The 27,438-nt window shown below is 40.4% G+C and overlaps 1 protein-coding gene across 1 annotated transcript; it reads right to left on the bottom strand.

The window, feature by feature from the left end:
• RPAP1 (RNA polymerase II associated protein 1) lies at positions 1 to 27,438 on the bottom strand. Its single transcript, XM_053475696.1, has 25 exons — positions 27,381 to 27,438; positions 26,393 to 26,602; positions 25,680 to 25,828; positions 25,392 to 25,484; positions 22,757 to 22,928; positions 22,094 to 22,258; positions 20,549 to 20,728; positions 17,327 to 17,442; positions 16,550 to 16,648; positions 14,722 to 14,823; positions 13,410 to 13,577; positions 9,556 to 9,753; positions 9,197 to 9,331; positions 8,695 to 8,874; positions 8,201 to 8,358; positions 7,581 to 7,760; positions 6,772 to 6,973; positions 6,449 to 6,558; positions 5,594 to 5,789; positions 5,048 to 5,197; positions 4,492 to 4,634; positions 2,940 to 3,744; positions 2,019 to 2,195; positions 1,026 to 1,082; positions 1 to 726 (listed from the first exon to the last, which is right to left on the bottom strand). The coding sequence occupies exons 2-25, from the start codon at positions 26,580 to 26,582 to the stop codon at positions 589 to 591; spliced, it is 4,263 nt and encodes a 1,420-aa protein (XP_053331671.1). The 5' UTR covers positions 26,583 to 26,602; positions 27,381 to 27,438; the 3' UTR covers positions 1 to 588.

The following is a 27,438-nucleotide window of genomic DNA, read 5'->3' as shown; positions in this document are numbered from 1 at the left end:
TTGCAAAGTAAACCTTTGTTTTATTAGATTTTAATTTCAATTATTTTTACATTAACAAAGAAAATTACTAGGCAGAAAATACATTTTTATAGGAAGTTTGTTTCCATCAACATGTGGGTATGTAAAGTTTTAAGACATATACAGAAAAATATGCATGTTATGGTGATGTTTGACATATAACAGGCTTGGAAACTATTCTTGATGGATATAACACTATAACACAGAGGCAACTCTGGGCCTGAACATCTAAGAACAGGCCAAACATAAGGAATCTACTGCCTTTGCACTGTTTGGAGAGATAACAATATTATGTTTCTCAAATTGGACATAAGTGTAAAGATTATCAGAAAGTATTTAAAATGACAGTCACAATCAGTTCCATATGAAAATGAGCTATTCTGAATTACTGAAGTTCAGTATGAGCCACAAAGGAATATTTGTAAGGATCTTTAGGATTGTTACACACTGGAGTTTAAGGTAATTGACTTTGAAAGGTATACTGTTACTTGTTCAACATGATCTGCAAAGGCTATGTTTAAGTGTCAAAGTGCTCCAGTATTAAATACTGGTGGTCCAGTATTAAATTGCTTATTTTGGTTTCTGCTGCGGCTCTATCACCATCTTCAGGTATTTCAGTCTAATAGGTGGTAGCTGGTCATACAGTTCAAAGCCAACCTCGCTGTCACTAGATGTCTGTTTATAGTACAGGAGATGCTTCTTCAGTTCCTAGAAAATTAAAGACAGGGAGGTGTTATGGACAGTAAACTTTAACTACTACTACATCAACCCTACTTTCATTTTTTTTCATGTACTTCTGTACACCAGGTTTTAGCCATATTAGTGCATAAGCTTTTACTGCCAACCTGTTAGTGAAATATTTACATTTACATAATACAATAAAAAAATTAATTTGTAAACAGTTATATTTGCGACAAATGGCCACAGCAATACAGATGGGCCAGCTTTGGACAAAGATAAGCAGTACTCAAAATGTTAAAAATAGTTTTTCAAGTGGACTGACATACCTCATCAACAAGCAAATAAGCCTTTCTGAGCATGCTTTTACGTGCAGCGTCTACATCCTGCATAGAAAAAGAAAAACACGAAAATTGCTTAGATTTAACCTACAAACCAAGTTTTCACAAGATGCTCTGCATGCTTAAAGCTTTTCACAGTAATGCTGTGTTCTTTGTTATGGCTGCTTAAATGGAGGAATGCAGATTATGGCTCATATAAGTTTTTTTTCCCTAACTACCCCTACCCTAGCCACTAATGTTATCTTTTTTTAATAAGAAATCTATCTGCTGAGGAGAACATGTTCCATGAAGCTAATGGGTAGCATTGTCTTTTGGCTAATGGAGTTACAGGATTGTCAATCCGTGCATCTATAGTGTTCTATAAGAATTAAAAGATCATGACATTTTTCATGATTAGAGTATTATTTCTGTGAAATACCTGGGCATTCAACAGTACTAAATGAACAGGAATAATGTTCGTAACTCCACATTTAGTTATAGATGTCTTACATCCACCAGTGTTGATGGACCAGCATCTTAGGCAGTACTGTAAGGCTGCTGAATATCGGACAATAGCATGGAACAGCATGTAAGAGGAGTACTACATCGGAAGAAATCTAGAGCGCTCCAAATTTCTTCATAGCAACCCGCAGTCCTCAGTCCAGCTTAGAAGACATTTCCATACTGTTACACTTCATTTTTCTTACAAGTTTCAATACTAAGCCAGTAGCTGCCATAAGGTCGGTGCCTCACTACAGGCCCCCTATAATCTGTTATCCAAAGAGATCATGATGGGGTTGGTATGCTAGCAACATCTGGGAGTGTGTTGCCAAGCCATGTATTAATAGGACACAATGTTCTACATCCTATGCCACAATAAAAAGTGATGTTTTTCTTCTTCAGTCATAGATCACTAGCAATGATTTACTACTTCCTGATTTTTATGATTATCTCTTGTATTGGTATGCATTTTTATTTTGTTGCTTTTGCACAATTTCAAACCTGAGTCACGTGGTCTTGCGAAAAGATGAAGCTATTGACGTGAGCGATGGCAACTGCATAGAGAATGGGGCACCGGCCTTGGCACAAAGCTCCTGTCACCAAGGTCCTGAAGTAGAGTCGCAAAAGATCCAAGTTATCTTCAGGAGGAGAAGTGTACAGGGCCAGAGGAATTGGAAACTAAAGGCAAAAGACATCTGCACATTATCAAGTGACCGGTGCACAATTTTTGTATTGAGAAATCCTACTGAGAAATGCACCAGAGTTGCCCTTTTTTCATGCAAAGATAACTCAGTAAGAAAAAAAATAAATTTCACTTTAAACCATACTTTAGTAAATATAGAAAATATATCATAGCCATATAGAAAATGTATCAATTAGTAGGCATTATTAAGTAGTTCACTCTATAATAAAGGCAAACTCTAAATCGAAGTAATAATTTAACCACACATCATACAAGGGCAACTCTTCCTGCAGTAGAAGATAATTTAAGTTCTTCCTTCATAATGCATAAGTCAGGGAGCTGAAACTACAACTATTCTGCAAGTTCCCACTTTAGTGGATAAACCCACAAATTAGGTTTTAGGGGTAGGTGGAAAGGACCCTTTTCCTTCTTCTTGTTTGGCTAAATATACAAGTATAATCTGAACTCCACACCGTGTCACGTTAAGAGAAGCAATGGGCTAAAATATTCACACTCCTGAATGGTGTGATGCTCTTCCAGTACAATCAATATGGCCTTACACAGTAAGATCATTCAGAAACACTTGCTTCTGACAACGTGCACGCCAGTCTACCTGATGTCCCTATGTACATTAGGTAGACTATGGCGTGTACGTTTCACTGAACGATGAAGAAATTTGAAACCGGAGGTTACAATAATATACCACTCAGTGAGACAATTAATAGTCACAAGGACATTACCTCTTTTAAGGACACAGAGAGAGACCGCAAACTGCTTACACGCTCCCCGAAAACAGCCTGCTTCATTTTTACATCAAAGCGTCTCAGCAGAGGAAGAAGCACAAATGTTCCAAACAAGGAGTCACCAAATGAAACCCCCTCGAACTGGTCCAACAGGTCCATGTAGAAATCATAAAATGAAGCCAGACCAGGCAGAGGAACGTCAAGTACTAGCGATTCCAGACCCTTTGGTTGACAGTAATGAACCAGTAAGGCCGCGGTGTATGAATGGACAGGGGCCTCTAAGAAGAGGTCACCTCCTGTAAGGAAGACGCAGGCAAGACGGACCAACTTAGCAGCCGTAGGGATGTTCTGCAATATTCCAGGTCTCCACGTCTCTAAAAGAAGTATCCACTGCAAATTTCTGGTGACTGTATTCACCAGATCCGGTGGAAGGGTATTCACTATGTTCCCCTTTGTCTCTGCATTAGTCACTTTGTTGTAGAGGTTGATTAAAGGGAGGAATGGCCAGTCAGAAGGTAATATGGGACCCCTGGCTTCAGCTAGCATAGCAGATTGGATAAAACACGTCCTCTCTTGATAGATAAACTGAGAGTTACAGAGGGCTTGATTCATATAGGAAAAGTGAGCCAGATAGCAAGCTCTGATAGAAGGCAGGCATCTGAAAGCATCTTCAAGGAGCACACCTCGGCTGGGAGTAGCAGAAATCACAGCGGCAGACACAGGGGCTGTTGGTTTTGTTTCAGCGGTGATATGTAAGATGTCAGATAAGTCAGCTGCTTCTGGCCCTCCTTCCTTCCCTTCTCTGTGAAACATTAATGTGGCATGTTACAAGAATGAGAATAACTGACCAATGGCCTTAAGTAAAAATCTCAATTTAGGATTGTGCACTCCACACACTACGCGTTTCACCTTTCAGTTGGGTGAAATACCTGAAGAATCCCAGTTAAAGGGTTAAACGTGGAGGATCAGAGCCGATTTAGAGAGATTTTTTTTTTGTTTTATTTCTATAATTTTTTTTTGGTAAATTTTATTTTTTAGTCGTCATATAAGAATTTGCAGCCCTAACAATGGGAGCACTTCTTCGTTCAATGTGAGAACAATATTTTATATATTTTAAATAAATATACTTGTTATTTATTAACTCTTTTCCTGCCCGCCATTGAATATACATCCGTCCTGAAGAATTGGATCCGTAAAGGAAAGAGCACAGTTACCATAAGGGTTTTAAACTCACGTGGGTTTTATAAGCAGTGGCCATTAGCCACATTTAATTAAAGTTCATTCTTGTGTTAAATTTATTACACTATATTTTGTTTTATATTTTTTTATGTACATATGTGGAGTTTGCAAGGTGTCAATTTTGTATGAAGCGCACTATCCCAAATTAACTTGAATTATTCTATTTCTGGTTGAGACGACTAGAGGGAAGGTGCAGCTGTGTACACAATACCATTTCATTGTTATAAAATAAGAATCTAACATGGCCAAACCAGTCAGGCAATACATCCAGCTCCAGGGAGCTTTACATCAGTATATTGCAAATACTTACGGAATAAAGGCAGAGTTGAAAGCAAACACAGAAAGGAGTTTATGAGCCAAATTTTCGCTGCCCGGTAATAGACTGCCCAGCAGGGCCAGAGAGACGGAGTGACAGAGTGAGGCATGCTGGGAAAGACCAGGACATACTGCATTCTACAAATAAACAAATAAGGCATCACATAGTGGAAGATGCTTTTTGTTCTTCACTAGCTTATCTCTACTAGACATTATAATAAGATAAAGAAAAATTCTGAGTCTACTAAGTAGACGTTCAATCAGAGGCACTGGTGTCATCATATACCCTCGTAGCTTAGATCCTCTGCTTCTAGAATTCTTAGCCTTGGCCCCAAACATTATTCTCCCTCTTTACATGATCGTTTTAGCTCAGATACATACAAAAAATCCAAACCAATGACATCACTGCTTTTGAACCTCAATGTTAGCTGGACAAGAGCTCCAGCAGAAAGTCAAGAACAGATAATAGTAGGCATTACATAATTTGGTAACATGAGAAAGGGTATATTCCATTAAGAATGTTGTTACATGATTGTGAAAAGGTTACTTACCACTTTATACAGCAAAGATAACACAAAATATTGTAGGTGATATTCATGACGAAGAAGCCAACTGGAAGCAGGAGTCACGTGTGGAGTTGGAGCATTAGAAATAGTTTGCAGATAATCCTGCAGCCCTTTGTGATCCAGAACAAAGCAGAACTGTGTGCCAAAAACGTAAAAAGAATGAATATGTATACTATGAAATAATAACAAAAATCACTAACAATGGAGTAAACAAATACAGCATCCAAAACTTAATATCTGAGATTGGCAGAAGAAATAACCAAATAAGTGGGAAAATGCTCATTCTTAAAGGACATTATTATTATTATGTATTTATTATTTTATATAGCGCCATCAAATTAGGACATAGCTACATTTGTTTTCACTGTAAGTGAAACACAGTCCTATCTTAAGGAGTTATGTTATCCAAATTTAACTTTTGAACTTTTGAGTTCTTGTAATTGTTATTGATCCATTTTTTCTTGTTTAATTGTGTTGTCCATTAAATCACATAGTTAAAAAATTTACAAAAATAAAAGCTAGCAAGTTCACCTTGTTAACCAGCCCTTTATGGATTTTGGTGATTCTGCAGATAAGGTTCAAGACAGAGGTCAAGATGGAGAACGGGGATTTCTTCCCAGCAAGGCTTAAAGGGGGTTTATCACCTGTGCAACTCAATGTCACAATGCTGGGGACAGACTCAGGCAGAGGTGAACAGGAAAGAGGGTTACAGACCACAGAGCAAGATCTGTATTAAAAAAAAAAAAAAAAAAAAAAAAAGGAAAAAAGACTGAGAAATGCAGAAACTGGGCAAGAGAGAAATTACAGGTTTCATACAAATAAAATAAAAAATCACCTTACAGTAAAAACCCTTAACAATTATTTTATGAAGATTGTGGCAGACTTTGGATTTATTCCAAGGATTTTACAACACAGTACTTGAGCTAATATTTATCATCATGTATCTATAAAATAATCAATAAGCTGTAATTTCCCCTGGCACACAAAAAGATCTCCTCAAATACCAAGTTGTCCCGATTCATAAACGTGAGTTCATGTTGAGCTTTAGGGGATGAACTATCTGCTTAGGGTGGGATCCCAATGCACATAAAAGAGGTAAGCTCACCAGAGCCTATAAACTCAAAAGATTTCAAACCGTTGCGCCAACACCAATACAAATCCAAAACTTAGTCTATTCAAAGATTTGTAAGTTATAGACCTCAAAGAGTTTGGCCAGATCCCAGATTCTCAATTTATAAGCCACGAATGGAACTTGGTCCAGAAGCTATTTTATAGAAGGATTTGACTTGCTTTGGATAAATAACTTATACACCAACATGTTCATGTATAATAGTATATCTGCGAAAGCAGCAAACAAAATGAACTTGGGAACATAACAGCTTTCACCTGAGAAGGTCCCACATTGACTGTGTCGTTGGATGATGCAGGAATGGAAGAAAAATATCAGCAGCCAATCTTTCTATTTCTTCATTACATGTAACAGTATTCAGGGAAGGCTGTGATAGACATAAACATAGATCAGTTTTAGAGTTAATATGACTTACTGTCTGTTTTGTAATCATTTCAAGAAATATTGATAAAATTAACAGTGTAATGGTTTAGAATCATCAGACTATTATTTAAAGCTCCACTGTGTTAGCAAAAGTAGTTTTATTCTGGGGATTATGGTAAAAATGTGGCTAAGCAATCAAATACTCCTTTTGACCCACCTGCCGACTGGCAGCCTGGTAGAAGGATGCTACAAAGTTGATGGATGCCGTAGTGAGAGGTTGCAGAGCATCCCAGGAACTTGGGTTGGAAATCTCTTGTAGAACCCTCCTTAGGCTTTCTTCCACCAAAGGTAGGAGTCCGGTCACATGAGCCCATGATACAGGTGGAGGAGGGATTTGTTGGCCCGAGTCTTCTGGAGCACTAGCAAGTACAAGTAGCAGATATGTTTTCCTGTTTAACTGGATACAATTCTACTGTGGTGCCATATGTGGGTTCCTAAATCCAAGCTGTAATAGGTGCCACCCTCCAACTGATGCTGTCGGTTTTTGCTAATTATTACAATTTGTTTCATGTCAGGACTGAACAGCAGACATGATTTAGACACATTTTCATAAAAAGACAGGTAATGTTGTGTTTTAAAACAGACAGCAAGACATTATAATTCTTACCCATTAAACTTTCACTGTCCGCCCCCTCACCTGACAAGTGAGGTCTTTGTAGAATGGTTCGCAGAGGCCTATAGTTTCTCTGTTACCAGACATCTTAACCAATGATTTCTGAAATAGCTCTTTTTATTGAATTCCATGTGATTTTTAAAAGTGATTTATAACTTCAATTACTGTACAAAATGATTGTTACAGAAAGGCTGCACTGTCACATCTCCCAGAGTTTGCAGATCCTATAAAGTCCCTTTAAATGTTTTTCCCAATACCCATATTTCTGTTATCTGAGAATTTTATTGACTACACAAGGAGTACACGGGGATAAGGCCGCACGTGCGTTATTAACTGACTGTCAGCTACTGTACCTGTGAAGCTGGGCTTCCAGTTCCGCCGTACAACCTGCTGTTTGAGTCACATGGGTGAGCAAGACAACAACAGCCGCGGCCCGCTGAACTGAGAGCCGGGGTAAGGAGTCCTTTGTCCTCGAGGAGGCGATAAGGTGGGGCAGGGCCTGTAGGATCCTCACAAGGACCGGATACAGCTCCCTGACATTAAACACAGACATAGGAGAGAGATATAAGCAAAAGGAGTGCTTTATTACTTCACTCCATAAAGCAAAAAAAAATACATATATATATCATCAGCCATTATCAGCCTAACAGGAATTACTTTTTCTTTGACATTGTGCCAGGCTTGGAAATTAAAATGTAGTCGTCTCTCCCCCCCCCCCCCCACTAAACTTACAGCCCTACTTTTTTTTTAATGTTGAGAGTTGTAGCAAACCCTTAGAGATCATGGTCAGCTTTCGTATCTGGCTCTTCCTTCCGGAAATGGAAGGAATAAAATGTAAGCAAGCGGCCACTCACTGACACACCCAGAGGCACCCATCTGAATGCGCACACAGTCTGAAACCGTATTGGTGCTTTAGTATCTAACAGAGTAATCATATTGTAAGCAGTTCTATCATTACTGGATCTCAGCCCACCTGTACAGGTCACAGGCCTGACCGTAGCCTGCAGCCACAGCCCACAGCCGAAAGGTCTCCGTGTTCAGCCTCTCAGCTTCCTCTCTCGGCAGAGGAAGGTCTTGGGGTTCCTGGGCCACAAATCGGCAAAGGCGGCTCTTCAAGTCAAATGTGTTTAGCTGCAAGTCAATAATTCTGGTTAGCGGTGCACACCAGGAGGTTTTTTCCCCTCACAGACAGAGGTGAGATGCTTGGGTTTGTGACAGGGATCCAGGTGATCTAAGGGATCTTAGCAAACTGTGTTTAGAGCTGTGTCACTTTCCAAATGTTCTAAGCTGATGTATCTGTTAGCTACATATCATACACAAGATTTGAAGATATTTGTCACATGCTATTGCACTTAAAACAATCGAATATGTTTACAGAAAGCACATAAAGGTACAGGTGTGTGTCTATATTTCAAAATGCAATAACCCCAAAAATGGCTGATTTAGTTTCAGCTTCTGTATTCTTACAAGTCTTGCTGCGGCATGACGGCCAGAAGACGCCACCACCCTCAGGAACTTCATGGCAGCAGAACAAGGAACGTCATGCAGGCTAGGAGGTTGAGGGTCACCTGTTTCCATTTGCGCACTCCATTGTATAGGCAGAAACTCTTTTACTATGGTCTCTATCAGCCGTGGACAATCCAGAAGCTGTGGAAAGGAGAGAAGAAATAGTACATATTTGCATAATAATTGTACACATTAACCCATAGGATTATAGGAAGGACCAAGACTGGTGCAGGGATGTAACGCTAATAATTAAACTAGAGAGCAATAACAAAAACAATGAGTAGATTCTGGAGGAACTAACAGCAGTTCTTGATACATGCACTTTAGCATTTATACCAGGCAATTATGTTGACTAGAAAATAATAAGCAAAAGTTGTAAGCAGGCTTGATTAGATACAATACAAAACACTAAGCAGAAGTTTATATGACACAGTCATTATAACTTAGTCATTTTCATTGTTACCTGACTGCAAGCTGCGGCAGAGTGTCTGGCCACACGGGTAAGAATAGCCAAAATATCCAGAACTACAGAAGGATCTGGACGCACAACTTCCAATATGTACCTGAGGCGGTGAAGCAGCTTTGTCTTCAGAAGACCCTGAGAATCAGCAGAATAATGTTCATCAACATGTTTATATTTCTCCCCCACTGTCACTATTACGATCTTACTGTCTTAATTATGGGAAGTGAACTATTACATTTCATAGATAATGTGGCTCTGAAACGCAGCCTGAGATGGCAGCTACGGCCTTAGTTTTCAAGCAATGGAAAAGAGGTGTTGCTATTTCATTAGAATGAGATTGGAGGTCAGCTCTGTCTTACCTTTATAGCATCATAACGGGCAATGTCAGCATCCGACTTCTTTTCTTCTTTAGACTGTTTGAGGTGTTCTTTTCCAGTTCTTTTACCTTCCGCTACTTCATCTTCATCGTCATCATAGTCATCCTCTTCTTCTTGATTTGGTAGGAAAGGGAAGGTTTTAGTTCCTTGATACCATGAAAAGGTCATGTCTAGGTATTCCTGTTTGACAGAAGGATAATCAAACAAGTGTCTATAAATAAAAATATGTATGAATATAAATACATATAATAGATTGATATATGAATTTCAAAAAATGATCAGAATTGGAAAATTAGATGTAAACAAATAAAAATATAAAGGTCGAACAGCACCATCATATACCTTTAGGAAGGACTTTACTAGGGCTGCAACAACTAATCGATAAAATCGATAATAATCGATAATGAAATTCGTTGCCAATGAATTTCATTATCGATTAGTTGAATCGATTATTATCGATTATAAAATGAGGGTTTTTTCCAGAGCAAACACTCTGAAAAATACCCCTCATTATATAATCCGTTTAGTCTGACTCACAGCAGCAGTTTACCAGTCCCTCCCTGTAATCACTTTGACAACTGGCCCCGCCCCTTCCTTCTCCCAGAAGGCCAGAACCACATGGCTGTGACACTCATCTAACTGTAAGTATAAAATTAATATTTGGGCTACTGAAAGTTAGGGGAGGTGGGGGTTAATTTAGGGGCAGTTATGGTTAATGGGGTGTTTAGGGTTAATTTAGGGACAGTTATGGTTAATGGGGTGTTTAGGGGCAGCTATGGTTAATAGGGTGTTTAGGGTTAATTTAGGGGCTGTTGTGGTTAATGGTGTGTTTAGGGTTAATTTAGGGGATGCTGTGGTTAATGGGGTGTTTAGGGTTAATTTAGGGACAGTTATGGTTAATGGGGTGTTTAGGGTTAATTTAGGGACAGTTATGGTTAATGGGGTGTTTAGGGTTAATTTAGGGGATGCTGTGGTTGATGGGGTGTTTAGGGTTAATTTAATAATGAGGACTGAGGGTTAATTTGATTAATTTAATAAAGTTAACTTAAGGCGCAGTTAGAGGTAAAGGGGGGCAGACTAAGGGGAATCTAAATCCTGGGGGCCGTGAAGATATTTATTTATAAAAGTATGGTGTCAGTGTGATGCGAACGGGTCTGTGACTCTATGAGGGGACTATGAGATATCGGGGGGGGGTATAAGGCATATCTGGGGAGGACAGAGTGACATATCTGGGGGTATAAGGCATATACATTATATCAGGCATATGTGGGGAGGGCAGCGTGGCATGTCTGGGGAGGACGGAGTGGTGTATCAGGGTGTATACGGCATATCTGGGGTAGAGTGGAGTGGCATATGTGGGGAGGGCAGCGTGGCATGTCTGGGGAGGATGGAGTGGTGTATCAGGGGGTATAAGGCGTATCAGGCACAGTGGCATATGTGGGGGTGGAGTGGTATATGTGGGAGGCAGCGTGGAGTGGTATATGTTGGAGGCAGCGTGGCATATGCAGGAGGCAGCGTGGAGTGGCATGTGGGAGGCAGCGTGGCAAGCCTGGGCTCAAATGTGCATAAATTGGGGGGGCTGGTTGGGAAATAAAGACAAGAAATGCATTTTATCAAAGTTTTTTTTTATTCTGCTGTTTGTATTTAACATCATTTGTTTATTAAATTATTTTAAATAAATGAAAAATTTACATTCATTTTTTTATCCGATTAATCGATTAATCGACAAAATAATCGGCCAACTAATCGATTATGAAAATTTTATTATTATCCTTTATTTATATAGCACAGTTTACGCAGCGCTTAATACAATACATAAATTCAAGGGATATGACAAGACAAGAATTGACAGACTAAGACAAACCGATACATTTGGTGGAGAGAGCCACCAAATGTATGAAAATATGAAAATAATCGTTAGTTGCAGCCCTAGACTTTACCTTTGGATGTGTATGATTTAAGCTCGTTTGAGCTCCTCACCTGTTTCTGTACCCATTGTACAGCGCTAAGGAATATGATTACGCATATAAAACAATAAATAATAATTTATATAAAAAGTCTGTGATAAAAATGCACCTAGATTTTTTTGGTCTGGCATTTTAGTGTTCCAAATGTGTTATTAACCATTAAACAAAATATTTCTTCTACTCATGCTCCAAAGTGGATTTTTTTATGCAGCCAAAAAGTAATGTTTTCATAGTTTGTCTTAAAAAATGGCTACAGAAGAAAGTTTTAGCCACTGTGGAAGAAATACTGAACTGGTGGACTCTGGGTTTAGTGACTAGCACTAGTGGATCCATGTTTGCCCCTTTTACTAACCTTGTACATGGAGAGGACCAATAATGTATTTTGTCCTGAATTGTGTCACTTTTCACTTTATGCCAAATTGTGTAGAAAACATGTGTTATCTTATTTAGAATATATTGTATCCATCCTGAAATAGGGGCTGTCATTTCACACTTGCTGATTCTTCCTGTGCACTCAATAAAATACTCAATACCAAGAACCTCCAAGTCTCTCCTTGCTGTGTGTCCAGAGAAGGCTGGACCTCATAGTCTTCTTTGCTGTGTGTAAGGAGAAGTCTGCAATGACACCAGGGCTCGACAAATCCCAGGCGCCAGGTCGCCATGGCGACAGAGAATTTTGTCCTGGCGCCTAGATTTTGTCAGCCTCTTACATCCAGAAAAAATTGTGGATGTAAGAGGCTGAGTCACCACACGGGGGCGCTGCTGCTGTCTGCCCAGGAGTCTGGGCAGACAGCACAGCCACTCCGAGCCCGCCCCCGAGCCTGAGATCACTCCCACGGAGTGAGCCTGTAGGCTGAAAACGCGGTTGCTGCAAAACCAGCAATCGTGTTTTCAGCTGCCACAGGCAGCTTCAGGGGAGGGGGTTGTGTGTTGATTGGGCCCCCACACAAGTGTGGGGACTTGACCCAACACCCCCCAGCTGCCTGATTGCTCCATGAGAGCGACAGTGCAGCGTTAACCCCTTCAATGCCGCGATCGCGGCATTTAGGGGTTAATCCCCGTTTTGTACGGGGCTCTGCTGCTGGTGGTCTGCCTAGAAGCCCAGGCAGGCCAGCAACAGCAAAACGAGCCCCCACAAACCCTGTGATGACTCCTGTAGGCATGGAAGCCTACAGCAGTCATCAAAGACTCCCCCCTTGCAATAGCTGGTCAATAGACCAGCAATTGAGCCCCAGCTGCCAGAGGCAGCTTCAGGGACATGGGAGAGGGTTCTTCGGTCTCCACATGACGGTGGACACCAGCCCCAACCCTCCCCTGCTGCCTGATCGCTCCCAGAGAGCGACAGTGCAGCGTTAACCCCTTCAATGCCACAATTGTGTATGACACATTCGTGGCATTGCAGGGGTTAACATTTGTCCCCACAACCCCGTGGGGACTAAATATCAGTCAATGCTGTGCTCCAATGGAACATCAGCATTGAAAGGGTTAAAAAAAAAAATTAAAAAAAAAAAAACAGCACTGACCCGAAAGTCCAGGGTGCTTCCAGGTCAAATGCTGTGAGTTTAGTAAGGGGCTGATGATGATCAGATCACTCCTGACCAACTGTTAGTTTAAAAAAATCCTGGCTCCTAACTTTTTTACCTGGCGCCTAGATTCACAACAAATTTGTCAAGCCCTGAATGACACCACTAAACTACACCAGCAAGGTTGGGTAGTGAAATTGAACTCAATTATTTAATTTGGTTAATTGGTTGATTTAGTAATGAAGGGGGCAATTACCTTTTCACCATTAGGGATGAAAAACTTTTTTTCCTTCTATCCTTGAAATCACCATTTAAAAACTGCATTTTGAGTTAATGCATTTCTCACCTCATCTTCCGGGGACACCAAAAGAAAATGTAAAGTGCGAACCGAGGCGGCAATGACGTTCTCTGTAGCATCGTCGATGGAAAAACGCAGCAAGAACAGGAAGCCGGCGTCCAGCAGTAATCGCAGAACGCTCCCCTCCAGGGTGGAGGCGAAATCTCCCTGTTTAGCCTACCACAAAGTACACAAAATCAGTCAGAAACGTGGGGATTTAATAAGGCACAGGTGGTGCTAAGCTTTGAGTTTTTACAAATGTCCACCTTAGAGAAACAGCCACAGCAAATTACGTGTAGCATTTATGTGACGTGTATTCAGGTATAAAACACGATTTGTGCCAGAATGCTGAGTTTACACATAAAAAGTAATTCTGATAAAAAGCTTGAAATGAGGGTCTTTTCCCTGCAATCAAAGGAACTGACTACCAAGAATCACTTTTATACTTAACCCCTTATGTGTCAATGTTCTTAATATGGGCACCCACCTCCAAATGGCTAGATATAGACCTACACTCCCAGCTGGTCACAAGCATTCATCTATACCGCCAAGCGAATGCAGGTTATCATTCGGCTATAACGCTATAGCCGATCATATCACAATTGTACTAATAAAATATTTCTTATACACGTGCAAATTCCACTCAAATGTTTCACCTAATTGTAAACTTTCTAGACATATTGAAGTAGTTCAATAACATAATCTTAGTCTCTTCTGGGGGCTATACTACCAATTATGTATGGGTCACATCAAAGCAATCCAGACGGCTCATGTCGGCAGTATTTCACCTTATTTACCAATTAGCCAAATGAAGTCCATACATTGGTTAAAAGAAATGGGAAAAAAAAAAGTTTGATATGTTTTAGGAACCCTCTTAGGAGAGCCGATATTTTGCTTTGATATAGTTCTTTATGATATATGCTTTCTGGTCTGCAATTCTGTTCATTAGGCACAACCACATTTATTATTGCCACATAAATGACGCATATCAAGGCTGGACAAATCTCAGAAACAAGATAACATCTAACCTTTTGTGCAATCCGATACTGAACTCTTCGGGTACGTTCTTTCATGGGTCCTACAGCCATCAAGCTGCCTCCTAACATTTTGTCTAGCTCCAAAATTTTCCTTGCAATTGACCTCCACTGACGTATGTTCCAGTTACACCTGATCATTCTAACAATATCTACATTATTTGCCTCTTGATGCCTGGACAGCAATCTGTTATGTTGCTAAGCTTTGAACTTCTTTCACTTATAAAAAAATATATATAAAATAACATAGAAAACAGAACAAAAAAATAAACAAGTTCCTTTCTTACTTTGTGAACAATGCGTCCCAAGACCTGCAGAGACAGCGTCCTTTGCTGGATGAACTGACTGCGGGTGAGATGAAAGAGCTCCTGCAGGGAGTAGCCGGCTCTCTGTAAAAAGGAGAGAATCAGGAGGGGAACTCAGACATGTACAACCCAACTCATACAAATGCCACAATTAAGGATGGTGAGCCATCGCAAGTCTCCTGCTAATGCTGAGCCATAAGCCCTGTAAACTTCTCATGGCCCATTGAACCAGAATCTATGTATTTTCTCAGACTTGGTGGGACCATAAAATCTGGAAAGAGGTTACTGAGACAGAAGTGATAAATAAAACAACTATTACAATGCAAAAATACCTAACAAAACATTGACACCAATGTATTCATCTCTGAAGAGCCCCAGACCCAATATGCATCCTGGAGCTAAGAGAATATTAGTCTGGTTCTATTCTGTTTTGCAACTTAGTAAAAGGCAAGCCACTGATCACACAGATTAGAATCATTTTGATACATGAAAGCCAGTCTGAACTTCTACTGCCAACACTTTGAAACGGGACAATTTAATAGATTACTTTCTTTTCCTCCACCTGGCAGCAAAATAGGACATTGTCATATTCTAACACAATGATTTATTTCCTGTAGGCTTGTGTAACCCAGCATGCCGTGACCACGTAACATGAAAACAGAACATCGCCAATCTATCTGGGCACCAGAGGCAATCCACAACTGAACATAAACTGCATTCAAAGCAATGTTCTCGCAAACTGAATACGAGGACATGGGGTTTTTGTTTTGTTTTTTTTTTAATGCTGTTTGCTTAGTTGCGGTGTGGAAATATGGAGGGATTCAAACTGGACAAATCAAGTCTAACGTAGGAAATCAATTGAAAACAATACACACTAATCCCTTCTCTACTAAACCACATGCAAACATTGTACGCTGATAGCAGCACAATAATATCCAGTGGATGGCTGTAATGAGCCATGGGTTGGGTTTTCCGAAACAACTCAATGAACAAAACAACTCAATTTAACCTTTGCTGGGGAATTAGCTAAGGCAGCAACAAAAATATACATGATTTTCAGGTGAGACAGAAAAGAACCAATTGGCCCATCTAGTATGTCCTTTTTGAATCACTTTTTACTCATTAGTGTTATACACAGCACACTTTTTTTTACTGTTTTCCTGTAGTAGTCAGGAATTCTCTTCCAGGTATCTACTACCCTTCCTGTAAAATAGAATTTTCTCACCCATCGGTTTTTCATCCTCTAACTTTAAATCCTGCCTTCTTAGTTTCAGCACTCCTACTTTTATTGGTATGGGAGATTTGGCTAAACTAGGAGGCTGGAACTTGTTCTGGATTGACCAGTCCTGTAATAGCACCACATAAAATGTAGTATTTTTTCGGTGGCAATCAACCACCCCATTAAACCGTATACACATCATTTTGTCTCTACAAGACAGGTATTGACATTCCTTGAGCCACACATTAAGACAGTAGCAAGGATTTAGTAAAGTCTTTGAAGGTGCTATACACAAACAAATGTAAAAAAAAACAAAAAAAAAACAAGATTAGATCTCCTGTATAAATGTTTTCCATATGCCCACAGAAATGTCATGCATATGAATGAAAAGTGCTGCAAGCATATATTTAAGCATCACGCTTGAATGCTTTACCCAAATAAAAGTGGATCTGAATGGCAAAAAACTATTAAATATGTTTCATGAATATGACAGTATTCTCCACATGCTCCTCCACTTGGCATCCCATATACTGTATTGTGATAGCACGTTGGGTGTTGAGGATACAGAGATAACAATAACCAATGTTTTACCTCGGCTTCTTCTCCATGGTGGTGTAGGCCCATGTGAGTGGGAATTTCAGAGTTTGGAGGGATCAGTTCTCCCTTTAAACTGAACCTTGCTTGCATTCCCTGAAACAGAATACAAACATTAATTAGACAAGGCATTGGCCCCAACCTATCTGCTTGGTATGGGATATCGGCTTTCCATGGAACCATGTTACATGTATCAAGTCAGAAATCGAGCAGTTCTGGGGTAAAGTTATAAAGTGGAGCATTCAACATGGATACAAGTGTAATGTTCTGGTCACCTGCTCCACATGTAGCCCTGCAATTGTTAGATATTTAACCCCTTAAGGACAATGGGTGGTTCCTAAACCCATTGAAAACAATGCATTTTGAGCCATACATGTACGGGCTGTCATTAAGGGGTTAAATATGACATTTTTTAAATGTGATTATTAGTTCAAATAATCAAGGCTGAAAAAATTCAAAGAGCTGGGTAACTCATAAGTTTGGGCTATCTTCTATTGGCTTCATTTCATGGTTCCTAAAAGTAATGAATGAGCTAGCTAGACTTTAAAGTCTATGTTTTTTCAGGCCTGCAAATAACAAATCTGGTTTCAGCACTAGCTCTAAAACGAGACCCCCCCAAAAAAGTGCTGATTTCAAGATACCCTGAAAATGCAGGGGCTGCTCTTTTAAAGCACTTGTAGATCAATGAGCCATTGGAACAGTCGGTACTAAGGACAAACTATTTGGGGCCCTCAGGACTGGAGCTGGGAATCTATACAACTAATAGAAATACACCTTTTCTGTTTTCTTCTGCCTCAGTTGGGGAAGATCCTTCATCCACTCCAGCTTCTCAAACTCCACAACACCCATATTAACCCATTGCTTCTGAGGCTTGACTGGGAGATCATCCACTAAAAAATAAGCATAATAGCAAGATATTGCAAACAAAGGCTATACTGCAATGGAAATTACTTATATTATATATATTATATCAGGGCTTGACAAATTTTTTGTGAATCTAGGCGCCAGGTAAAAAAGTTAGGAGCCAGGATTTTTTTAAACTAACAGTTGGTCAGGAGTGATCTGATCATCATCAGCCCAGTTACTAAACTCACAGCATTTGACCTGGAAGCACCCTGGACTTTCGGGTCAGTGCTGTTTTTTTTTTATTTTTTTTTTTTTTTTTAACCCTTTCAATGCTGATGTTCCATTGGAGCACAGCATTGACTGATATTTAGTCCCCACGGGGTTGTGGGGACAAATGTTAACCCCTGCAATGCCACGAATGTGTCATACACAATTGTGGCATTGAAGGGGTTAACGCTGCACTGTCGCTCTCTGGGAGCGATCAGGCAGCAGGGGAGGGTTGGGGCTGGTGTCCACCCTCATGTGGAGACCGAAGAACCCTCTCCCATGTCCCTGAAGCTGCCTCTGGCAGCTGGGACTCAATTGCTGGTCTATTGACCAGCCATTGCAAGGGGGGAGTCTTTGATGACTGCTGTAGGCTTCCATGCCTACAGGAGTCATCACAGGGTTTGTGGGGGCTCGTTTTGCTGTTGCTGGCCTGCCTGGGCTTCTAGGCAGACCACCAGCAGCAGAGCCCCGTACAAAACGGGAATTAACCCCTAAATGCCACGATCGCGGCATTGAAGGGGTTAACGCTGCACTGTCGCTCTCATGGAGCGATCGGGCAGCTGGGGGGTGTTGGGTCAGGTCCCCACACTTGTGTGGGGGCCCAATCAACACACAACCCCCTTCCCTGAAGCTGCCTGTGGCAGCTGAAGACACGATTGCTGGTTTTGCAGCAACCGCGTTTTCAGCCTACAGGCTCACTCCGTGGGAGTGATCTCAGGCTCGGGGGCGGGCTCGGAGTGGCTGTGCTGTCTGCCCAGACTCCTGGGCAGACAGCAGCAGCAGCGCCCCCGTGTGGTGACTCAGCCTCTTACATCCACAATTTTTTCTGGATGTAAGAGGCTGACAAAATCTAGGCGCCAGGACAAAATTCTCTGTCGCCATGGCGACCTGGCGCCTGGGATTTGTCGAGCCCTGTATTATATCTTGTATAAAAGATTGTATTAAGAAATGTAATTATGCTGTGTAATACAGATGGAACCAGTGGAATAGCTAGAGTGGACCTTAAGCAGATAATTGATTCTCAGGATTACACAATCTGCAGTGGATTCCTTATCACTCTACTGTAGTTTGGGGTAGCCGTATTAGTCCAGTGTATACGAATGCAAAAAACAGAATGTTGCAGAATCTTGTAATACCTTTTTTATTGGCAAGGCATCATCCATAGCCAAGCCACCAGGTACCACCGCATCTGCTCCAACACTGATGACAGAGACATGCATCTAAAAACACTGTCTGAGACACTCAAACAAAAGGGATACAAACCCAGGATCATCAATAAGAAAATTAACTCTGCGCTACAAACACCACGCCAACACCTATTGCAATACAGAGACAAACAAACATCCTCACGCATACCTTTGGTAGCCACATACAATCCTGCCCTAGAAGAAATCCGAAAAATCATCAAGGATCTGCAGCCAATACTAGCAGAGGATAAGGTGTTAAAAGAAATGTTCCCTGAACCCCCCATCTTGGCCTTCAGACAACCAGCTAATCTCAATCACATCGGTGAAACCTGGCAGCAACTTAATAAAAGGATGAATCTGCACAGATACTCCATCAAACATCATGATGAAGAAAACCTTTGCATTCCAGTCGGGCACCACTTCACCCAAACCGGTCACTCCATACATGACCTTAAAATCAAAACACAGAGAGGTCATTTCCAAAACACCCAAGAAAGAAAGACATTTGAAGCCAAAATGATACATTTTTATGATTGTAAAAACAGAGGACTTAATGTGGATTTGAGCTTCTTAGCACACTATCAAAACTTCCTATAACCTGTGGTTTTTTTTTTTTGGTTTTTTTTCTTCTCTCTCTCCTACACGCTTACCCCTGCTCCCCCCCCTTGCCTTATCTGTGCAGTATATGCCACTATTTACTATTTACGACCCTCTTAGTTTTTTGTCTGCAAATTGTTTTAACCCCTTTTTTAACCCTGTATCAGAACATGTACTGGTCAGTTTTAAACTGTGTTTTTCACTTGCTTGGTCAGAAATGCTTTTGACTTGATAAAGGGAGGACTCCCGAAAGCTCGTCTATTTTTTTTAATACTGTTAGTCCAATAAAAAAGGTATTACAAGATTCTGCAACATTCTGTTTTTTGCATTCGTTATCACTCTACCAAAGTTTAATGGTATCTCTGCATCCCAAACAGAGCCTTTTTTACTGGAATATTACATCTGAAATCTTTGATTAAATAATGATGACATATGTAAGGAATGCTAATCGATGCCACCGCTGCATCACATTATCATGGCGGCAGGCTATTAAAGGAGTTCGTATGTAAATGGTTTCAGTGTAAGCTAATTCAGAAAGCTCTCAGATATGGTTATTATTGGTATATTAATATGGAAGAGTATGTTATATCTAATAATTTTCAGGTTCATAACAATTTCTGTTGTCTCTCTTCCTCTGTCTACTTTTGGGGTTAAAATGCTCTGTCTTTGTGGCTCTGTACTCCTCACTTTATCAACTCATTCTTGATGTACATATCCACAAAACTTAATATGCATTTAAACATTTTTTAGATGATTATATATGATAAAACAGATCCATATACACACACACAGAAGCCAGGGACTCAGTGCAGTGCATCGTTCAGCTGCTTTCCAAAGACCTGAACATAAAATGTCTTCTTCGAATGATGCGTCATGTCAGCAAGGTATTGATATAAGGCATTAGGCATTTGTGTGGGAATTGTGTCACTACAAATGCTTGCCCTACATTGGATAGAGTAATTCAGATTATTATTGAGAAGAGAATTATCTGTGGTGTTTGGTATTCACAGCCTCTCTCTCTGAACCAGAACTCAACCCCTAGTATTTCAGCGCTATTGATCCTCTCTGCAGAGGTCCTGTCACAGTAGCAATAGATTACCTGACACCGGGCTTTGTTTTTCTGCATCCGTTCTTGGAGCCAGGCCAGATGCAGCAGATGAAGGTTGTGGTCTCTCTGGCTGGACAGCGCGGGGCTTCACATGTACACCATGAAGGGATTTTCTGTCCTGCGTGGCTTTACCTTCCTTCTTGGACTTCAAAAAAGCAATCAACTTGGGGTCTTTATAAAACAAGCAGAAACAAAGCAGAAAAGCAGCTGAGAAATGTACAAATGCACATTTAATGGTGTATACCAAACAAATAGTATAACATATTTCTCTGGAAAAATCAGATAAAGTTACAAATACTGAGAAGCTGAGAAGTCACAGGTGAGAGTTTGTGGGTGTGCTAGATGGTTAAATGTTTAATTTCCCTGAAAACACGATGCATTATGAAGTATTAACACAGCCCTTGTTGCAAGAGAAAGTCACAATACATAACGTAAGTCGGGGAGTTAAACATCTCACCCTCTTACAAACTCCTCGGTTACAGAACGCACCCTAAAGACAACTCTTAAAATATCAAAATCAACATGTCAAATGGAAACAGAGGCGAAGATGGGGCTCGACAAACCCCGCAGGGAAGAGGTTTCTAGTCACCATGGCAACATGGTGCCCAAGCTTTTGCGGGACACGGGGGTAAAAATTGGCCAAGGCTACCTTGTGAATCAGGTACCATATGCTTTCCTCTGGCGGTGAAGTGAAGAGGGTGCTGTGAGGTGCCCAGCATGGACATATAATCTGCATTACATGACCCGTTGGGCCCTGCACGGCACCTGCTTCACCGCGCCTCCACAGGAAAGCATAGGGTGCTGGATTTAAAAAGGCAGAAGATAGGTAGCAGCAATGTGGGGTGGAGTAGTGTGTATACGAGTGTATGCTGTAGTGTAAGTCAGTGTGTATATGTATGGTGCTGGAGTCAGTCTGTGAGTGAGTGAGTGTGTATACTGTAGTATCAGTGTGTATGTGTGATATATGTATACTGCTAGAATCAGTGTGTGTGTAAATGTATAGTGCCATAGTCAGTATGTCTACTGCACTGTAGTGTCAGATTGAGTGTGAAGTGTTAAAGTGTGTGTATGTTGTTGGATAGTGTTCGCATGTGTATAAGAGTGTAGCATGAGTGTGTATGGTGTTGTGTATGTCACAGTATGGCATTAGCATGAGTGTGTATGTCAGCATGCATGTACAATGTTAGCGTGTGTGTGTTACTGTAAGGTGTTAGTGTGTGTATATGTAAAAATAATGGTTAAACATACAAGCTTAAGTCCTTGTGGAGTAAAAATACGAAGGGGTTAACTGCAGTACCATACAAAGTGGTGGATCGCTAGAGAAAGGTGTGTTTTATGTTGTATTGCCTTAATAAACATCATTTAACTCCAGACCAGGGGGTAATATATGAAAATAAAAACATGATTGGGGAACAAAAAAAAATGGCTCCTAATTGTAATTGTCTGGCTCCTAGATCCAAATCAAATGTTTCGACCCCTGGGCTAAGGCTTTATATGCGATTGTTTATAAGGAAGCATGAAAATGTATGCGCCTACCAAGCTGTGAAAGCAGCCTCCCTTGTTCCTGTATTACATCCTGCTGAGACAAGGCCTTCAGCTTTTCTAAATTTTCTTGATGTATCCTCTGGGCTTCTTCATGTCCAGAAGAACTTTGGAGACCCTCACCTGTGATGAGGCGGGGCTTGTCTATGTTCAATTCGCCTGAAACATGATAAAGAAGGGGTTAGGCACTAAACCAAGACCTTTTGATGTATTGCTATGAGTAGAAACAATTGAAGTTGTTTCACTAAATCTGTGACCACACACAGTTCTGTATAATGTATATAATAATGCAATATGCATGACCCTTCTTGTAGAAGACAAAATATGTTCATTAATGTCAAAGCCAGGATCATCAAAATTGTATAGACAATAAACCTGCCAACATGACTAAACAATGTAACAAAACACAACATACTTTGTTCATAATACAGATTCTTCAATAAGATATTTAAGAATGTTCTTAAAGAGAGCTCAATAGACGGAGGAAATATAGGAGCTACTGGAACACATACATGAGATTTCCTTTGAATAGCCACCCACCATATAGTATATTATATATATATATATATATATATATATATATATATATATATATATATATATCAATCTAGGAAGCTGTGAGAAGATATGTCTCATTCACCTTATCACTTGCCTTACCAGTGGGTTTGGATGGGCTGACTTCATCATCCAGCTGGGGATTTCTAACACTGGATAAAGGAAATCTTTGGGGATCTGTTGTGGGGACAGAAGTTGGTTTTGCTGCTTCTGCTGCCTTCTTCGCAGCCATTTTCTGTGCAAATATACTTATTTTCCCAGGACTCTGCATATCCTGAAATTAAAACATTTTTTTTTTTAAATCACACTTAATATTATTTATATTATAAAAATAAAGTAACCAAGCAAGTCAGCAACAAAAACAAAATCAAGGTAACATTGCATTAACCTGGGGCAGTGTCCTTTCCCAGAGAGGTTATGCCTTGAGGGACACCAGAAGAATGATGGAGATGTGAGGCAGTTATACACACGACAGTAATGAATCAGGGACAGGGTATGGAAAATCATAACATGAGGCTGGGCTTGTACAGAGCATCAGGGGTTGCAGATTAAATCGGGGGAAACCCAAGAAAGAAAGTCTTCTTACGTGATCATGAACACTGAGATCTGACTGCTCTTAGTATGGTCAGTAACTTGACCTCAGTTATGCTGGATTTCTGTTTTACCTTAAAATATGATTGCAGCCAAGCCTTATCCAGTATCGACTGCAACTGAGTCAGGACGTACGGGGACCTTCAAGGAGGTGAGTGCTGGAGCATAGGGGAGCTGCAGGAGCAGCCACCTCAAGGGTGCGCAGGTGTGTGGGACAACAATATGCGTATGTAGAAATAGGTGAACATATTATTTAAGGGGAGAATGGATGCTAATGTTGAGGTTGTTTTAGCTGGATGGAGAATAATATTTAGGGATTGGCTGCTATGAGATGGATAACCAGATGTTTTAAACCAACTATTTTACTATTGCTTTGCTGATAATTGGAGTCATGGATTGTTCCCACATGGGCTACCAGTAATCTTCCGTGATGGATCATGGGAATTGATGGGAATGTTGTATTAAAAATGCCTAGTTTATTCCTTCAATGGATATCACAGCTGGAAAACATGAACCTAAATCCCAGAAGTTCGAACAAATAATAAATAAAACAAATAATAAAACTGGAAGTTCATATGCTGTGATCCCTGCTATGAGGCATTTAACCCATATACACTTCACTGCTTCGTTAATTTATAATTGAGATTAATAGGTTTTAAAGACCATTCTTGCTTTGATTACCATGGAAGAAGAAACACCAAAGATACCAAAGATCTTAAAGCTATAGATACTGCATTTAACATCTTTTGTTCCAAACACCCAAACCATAATCTGTCAGATTTTTTGCTTGAAAAAAAAAATCAATATTTACCAAAGAATACACTACAAAGGCACAATGAGCAGAACAGTTGAAAACTCCAGCAGCAAAACGAAAACCATGTGGTTCTGCGCGAAAAGGGGTTCTAAGGTGTAACTTATAACTAGAGGGTTATTTTGTGCTACAATGATGTTTATAACCAATGGGTCGTTAGATGAAATTAACAATGTCTGCCGCAGCCTCTCCTCTGATTGCTTCCTTGGTAATGAGCTGTCTTTTCCAAGCAAGCAAAGAAATCCATCATGTTTTCTAGTTTCCAAGGAAACAGGAGTTCATTGTACAGCATAGTGGATTTCAAGGTTTTGCCACTGACATAAGGAAAATGGTTTTATCAAAATACACGGTGACGTAGATTTAGTGGATTTTTTTTTTAAGAACAGGTTAAAGGCAAATGTCACAAGTTAGGACAGGTCTATCTACATTGTTTATATTAATTGTTCCTGTTCAAACTACAGCAACACACATGCCAACACAGTACACTAATACACACAATCTAAGACTATATGCTGACAGACAGTCATGCTAATGCCATACTGTTGCTTAAACAACAGCATACACGCTAGCACCACACTCGTATACACCTGAACATGCAAACTGAATCGAGCCATCAAAGTAGACATGTCTACATACCGTAGACATATTGACTCTGGCACTACACATTTACACAGACACTAACTCTAGCACTTTACATTTAGCACACATACACACTTATAATATAGTATACACATACTCACAACACAATACACACACTGACTACAGCGCAATACACATACACACATGCACACTGACTCTGACACTATAGTATACACACACACCCACATACACCCTTTCCACGCCGCTGCCCTTCTGGCATTGCGCATCCAACACACTATGCTTTCCTGCTGTAGTAAGGTAAAGCAAGTGACTTGAGGCGCCAATTCGGGTCACGTAGTGTGCATTATGTAACCGGCTGGGCGCCTCCAGGCACACACTACACCAAATTCGTGATGGCAGCCCTGCAAAACCCTGTGCGCCACCAAGTGGTTTCTAGTCGCCATGGCAACTGAGGTATGTGGAGTCCTGTAATACACAGAGCTGAAGGTTCTGTGGACAAAAGGCAGTAACAAGTTCTTTGATATGGCTTCGAACCCAGCCCATTCCGTCTATGTTTCTATCTCTCCAGTAAATTGCCATTTTAGAGAATAATGCCTGTATAACTAATGCATTACATTCTATCTAATAAATAAACTTAGCCCAAAAGGGACAAACACAGGCAGCTACCAATTTGTGGTGGACAATAAATGTTCCATAGGCAATGACTTCCACAAGCTCTATGATGGCCTCACCTACCTCACTGGGGATCACAGATCGGTGAAAAACCTGAGGAAAGGCCTCTCCAGTAGGCATTGGAGCCGTGATAACGGCACTACTGGTGTCTCGTTCCTGGAACAAAAAAGACAGAACTTTAGCAGCATCTCTCAAACCTTGTAAAGTGATTTAGAAATTGGAAGTGCTCCAATGACAGCTACAAAAAAAACACATAACATGTAAACAAAAACATGATTTTGTACATGAGGGCTGGAGTTCTGCACCCCTGTTCTATACAAAGAGAGAAAAACTGCAGTCAAGGATACTTACAATGATTTTTGTGAAAACTGCCGTGATGTGATCATCATGCTGGTCCAATAAGTCCTCTGGGTCTTCATCTGCAAAATGGACTCTCTGGCCTGCAAACTTAGATTTCTTGGTTGGTCCCGGGGTCAAAATAGGAGGCAAATCAGGGAATTCTGCAACACAACAAAAAAATATTTAAAAGGAGTATTACTATGAAAAAAGGGTTTTGTTTATGCATGAAAATAGCCCAGAGGGGCTACTAGGAGCTACTTTCTGTTTTATTTTTCTTCTTTTCTGCTTGCCAGTGAACTACCAACTCAATTATGAAATGTCTTCTTATAGCTTTGGCTTTGTAGGAGTTTTACACAGAATGAAAGTCGAGGATACTCAAACATACACTTAACGTAAGGGATTCCGCTGTAAAGACATAAGCTTCCTACTTTCCAAGGTAATCTAGACATTAACCCCGTGTATGGCTTTAACTGGGGTGAAACTAGTCTGAACAACATTCAATATATATTGAGATGAAAATATTATTACATTAATTAAAGCTGTGATAAAAAGTAGGTTTGACTCCTGTAAAACCCACGCTTTGCTAAAGGAAGGGTTAGGTGGTATATACACAGTGTTTAATTCCATTATATATACGAAAATAGAAATCACAGACCCTTAAAACTTAAAAAATAATTTGTTTCCCAAGAGGGACATAGATCAGTAAGAAAACTGTGACAGCTTACCCGGTAGTGTTACAACATCTCTTCCTTGGTCTGCCTCTTGGCCTGGGGTGACCGTATGCTCTGTGGTTCCCTTCCTCTTATCAGCTTTTCTGACAACCTTGGCTGCTGCAGAAGCGCCTGCAGCTAGAAACTGGCTCTGGAAGTTCAAGAGATCCTCCTCGGACTCTCCAGGTTTAGGACGGGACAGCATCTCGATACTTCTTAGTACATCTAACAGAACACAATTATTTCACTACTAAAAGATCATTTTGTCACACGGATTGTTTCAGAACATTTCATTCAGTTGCGTGATACAGGTCACAAGTTACAAAGGGCACACGTTACCCCCAAATTCCCTGTAATATGGGATAAGCACAAAGCTCCGGAGTTATTCATGTACAATATCCAGGAGGTACATGGTACAAACCTCAAGACGATTATGACACCAGTTTAATATGATAAGACTTTATAGTGGATCAGTTACATTTTTTAATTCTTCAGTATTTCTTCATTAATTTCTGCAGTAATTCTTCCTTAAACAATTCTATGCAATACTGTTTGTGTCTCATCTACTCAGCAACAACCAAAACTTTATCAAACTATATGGTAAATTCCTTCAGACTGCATGCTGTCACGCAGACCATTTTACTTATTTCTGATTCACTTTTTTCTTAATGTGCAGCCTGTTTTATCGTTAGTTTAATTAGAAAAGCGTCCGTCCAGGTAACAGTTGGGGTAGTGATGTGTGTAAAGGAAAGACGAAATAAATCAACACAACAGGAGGACTGGCGCTCAAGGTAATCACGTGCCGAAGCATCAATGGAGGAGAAGCAGGACACATTAACTATCCTGTCATATCTAACTATACACGTTCCACTTCAGTGAGCTTATTTAATATATTCCAATAAATTCCAAGGGGGCAACAGCATCCGAAATATTATATACAATAACGTGCTACACTTCATACTGAGCTCCAGCGGAAACACCACCCGAGTCTTCTCAAACTCACCCGCATCGCTTCCTTACGAACTATAATCCACATGGGGTACACTTCCGCCATGCCCACT

Source organism: Spea bombifrons, chromosome 9 (assembly GCF_027358695.1).
Source record: "Spea bombifrons isolate aSpeBom1 chromosome 9, aSpeBom1.2.pri, whole genome shotgun sequence".
Classification (NCBI taxonomy): domain Eukaryota; kingdom Metazoa; phylum Chordata; class Amphibia; order Anura; family Pelobatidae; genus Spea; species Spea bombifrons.
The sequence above is the reverse complement of the archived record's forward strand: the minus strand, read 5'-3'. Positions and strand labels throughout refer to the sequence as shown.

Bases quoted from the DNA above. Each gene is read 5' to 3' on its own strand.
- RPAP1 (XM_053475696.1), bottom strand. From the start codon at position 26,582: ATGCTGTCCCGTCCTAAACCTGGAGAGTCCGAGGAGGATCTCTTGAAC. The intron at 25,829-26,392 runs GTAAGCTGTCAC...GTTGTGTTGCAG, and splicing joins AGATGTTGTAACACTACCGG to AATTCCCTGATTTGCCTCCT. The intron at 9,332-9,555 runs GTAAGACAGAGC...GCTGATTCTCAG, and splicing joins CCCGTTATGATGCTATAAAG to GGTCTTCTGAAGACAAAGCT.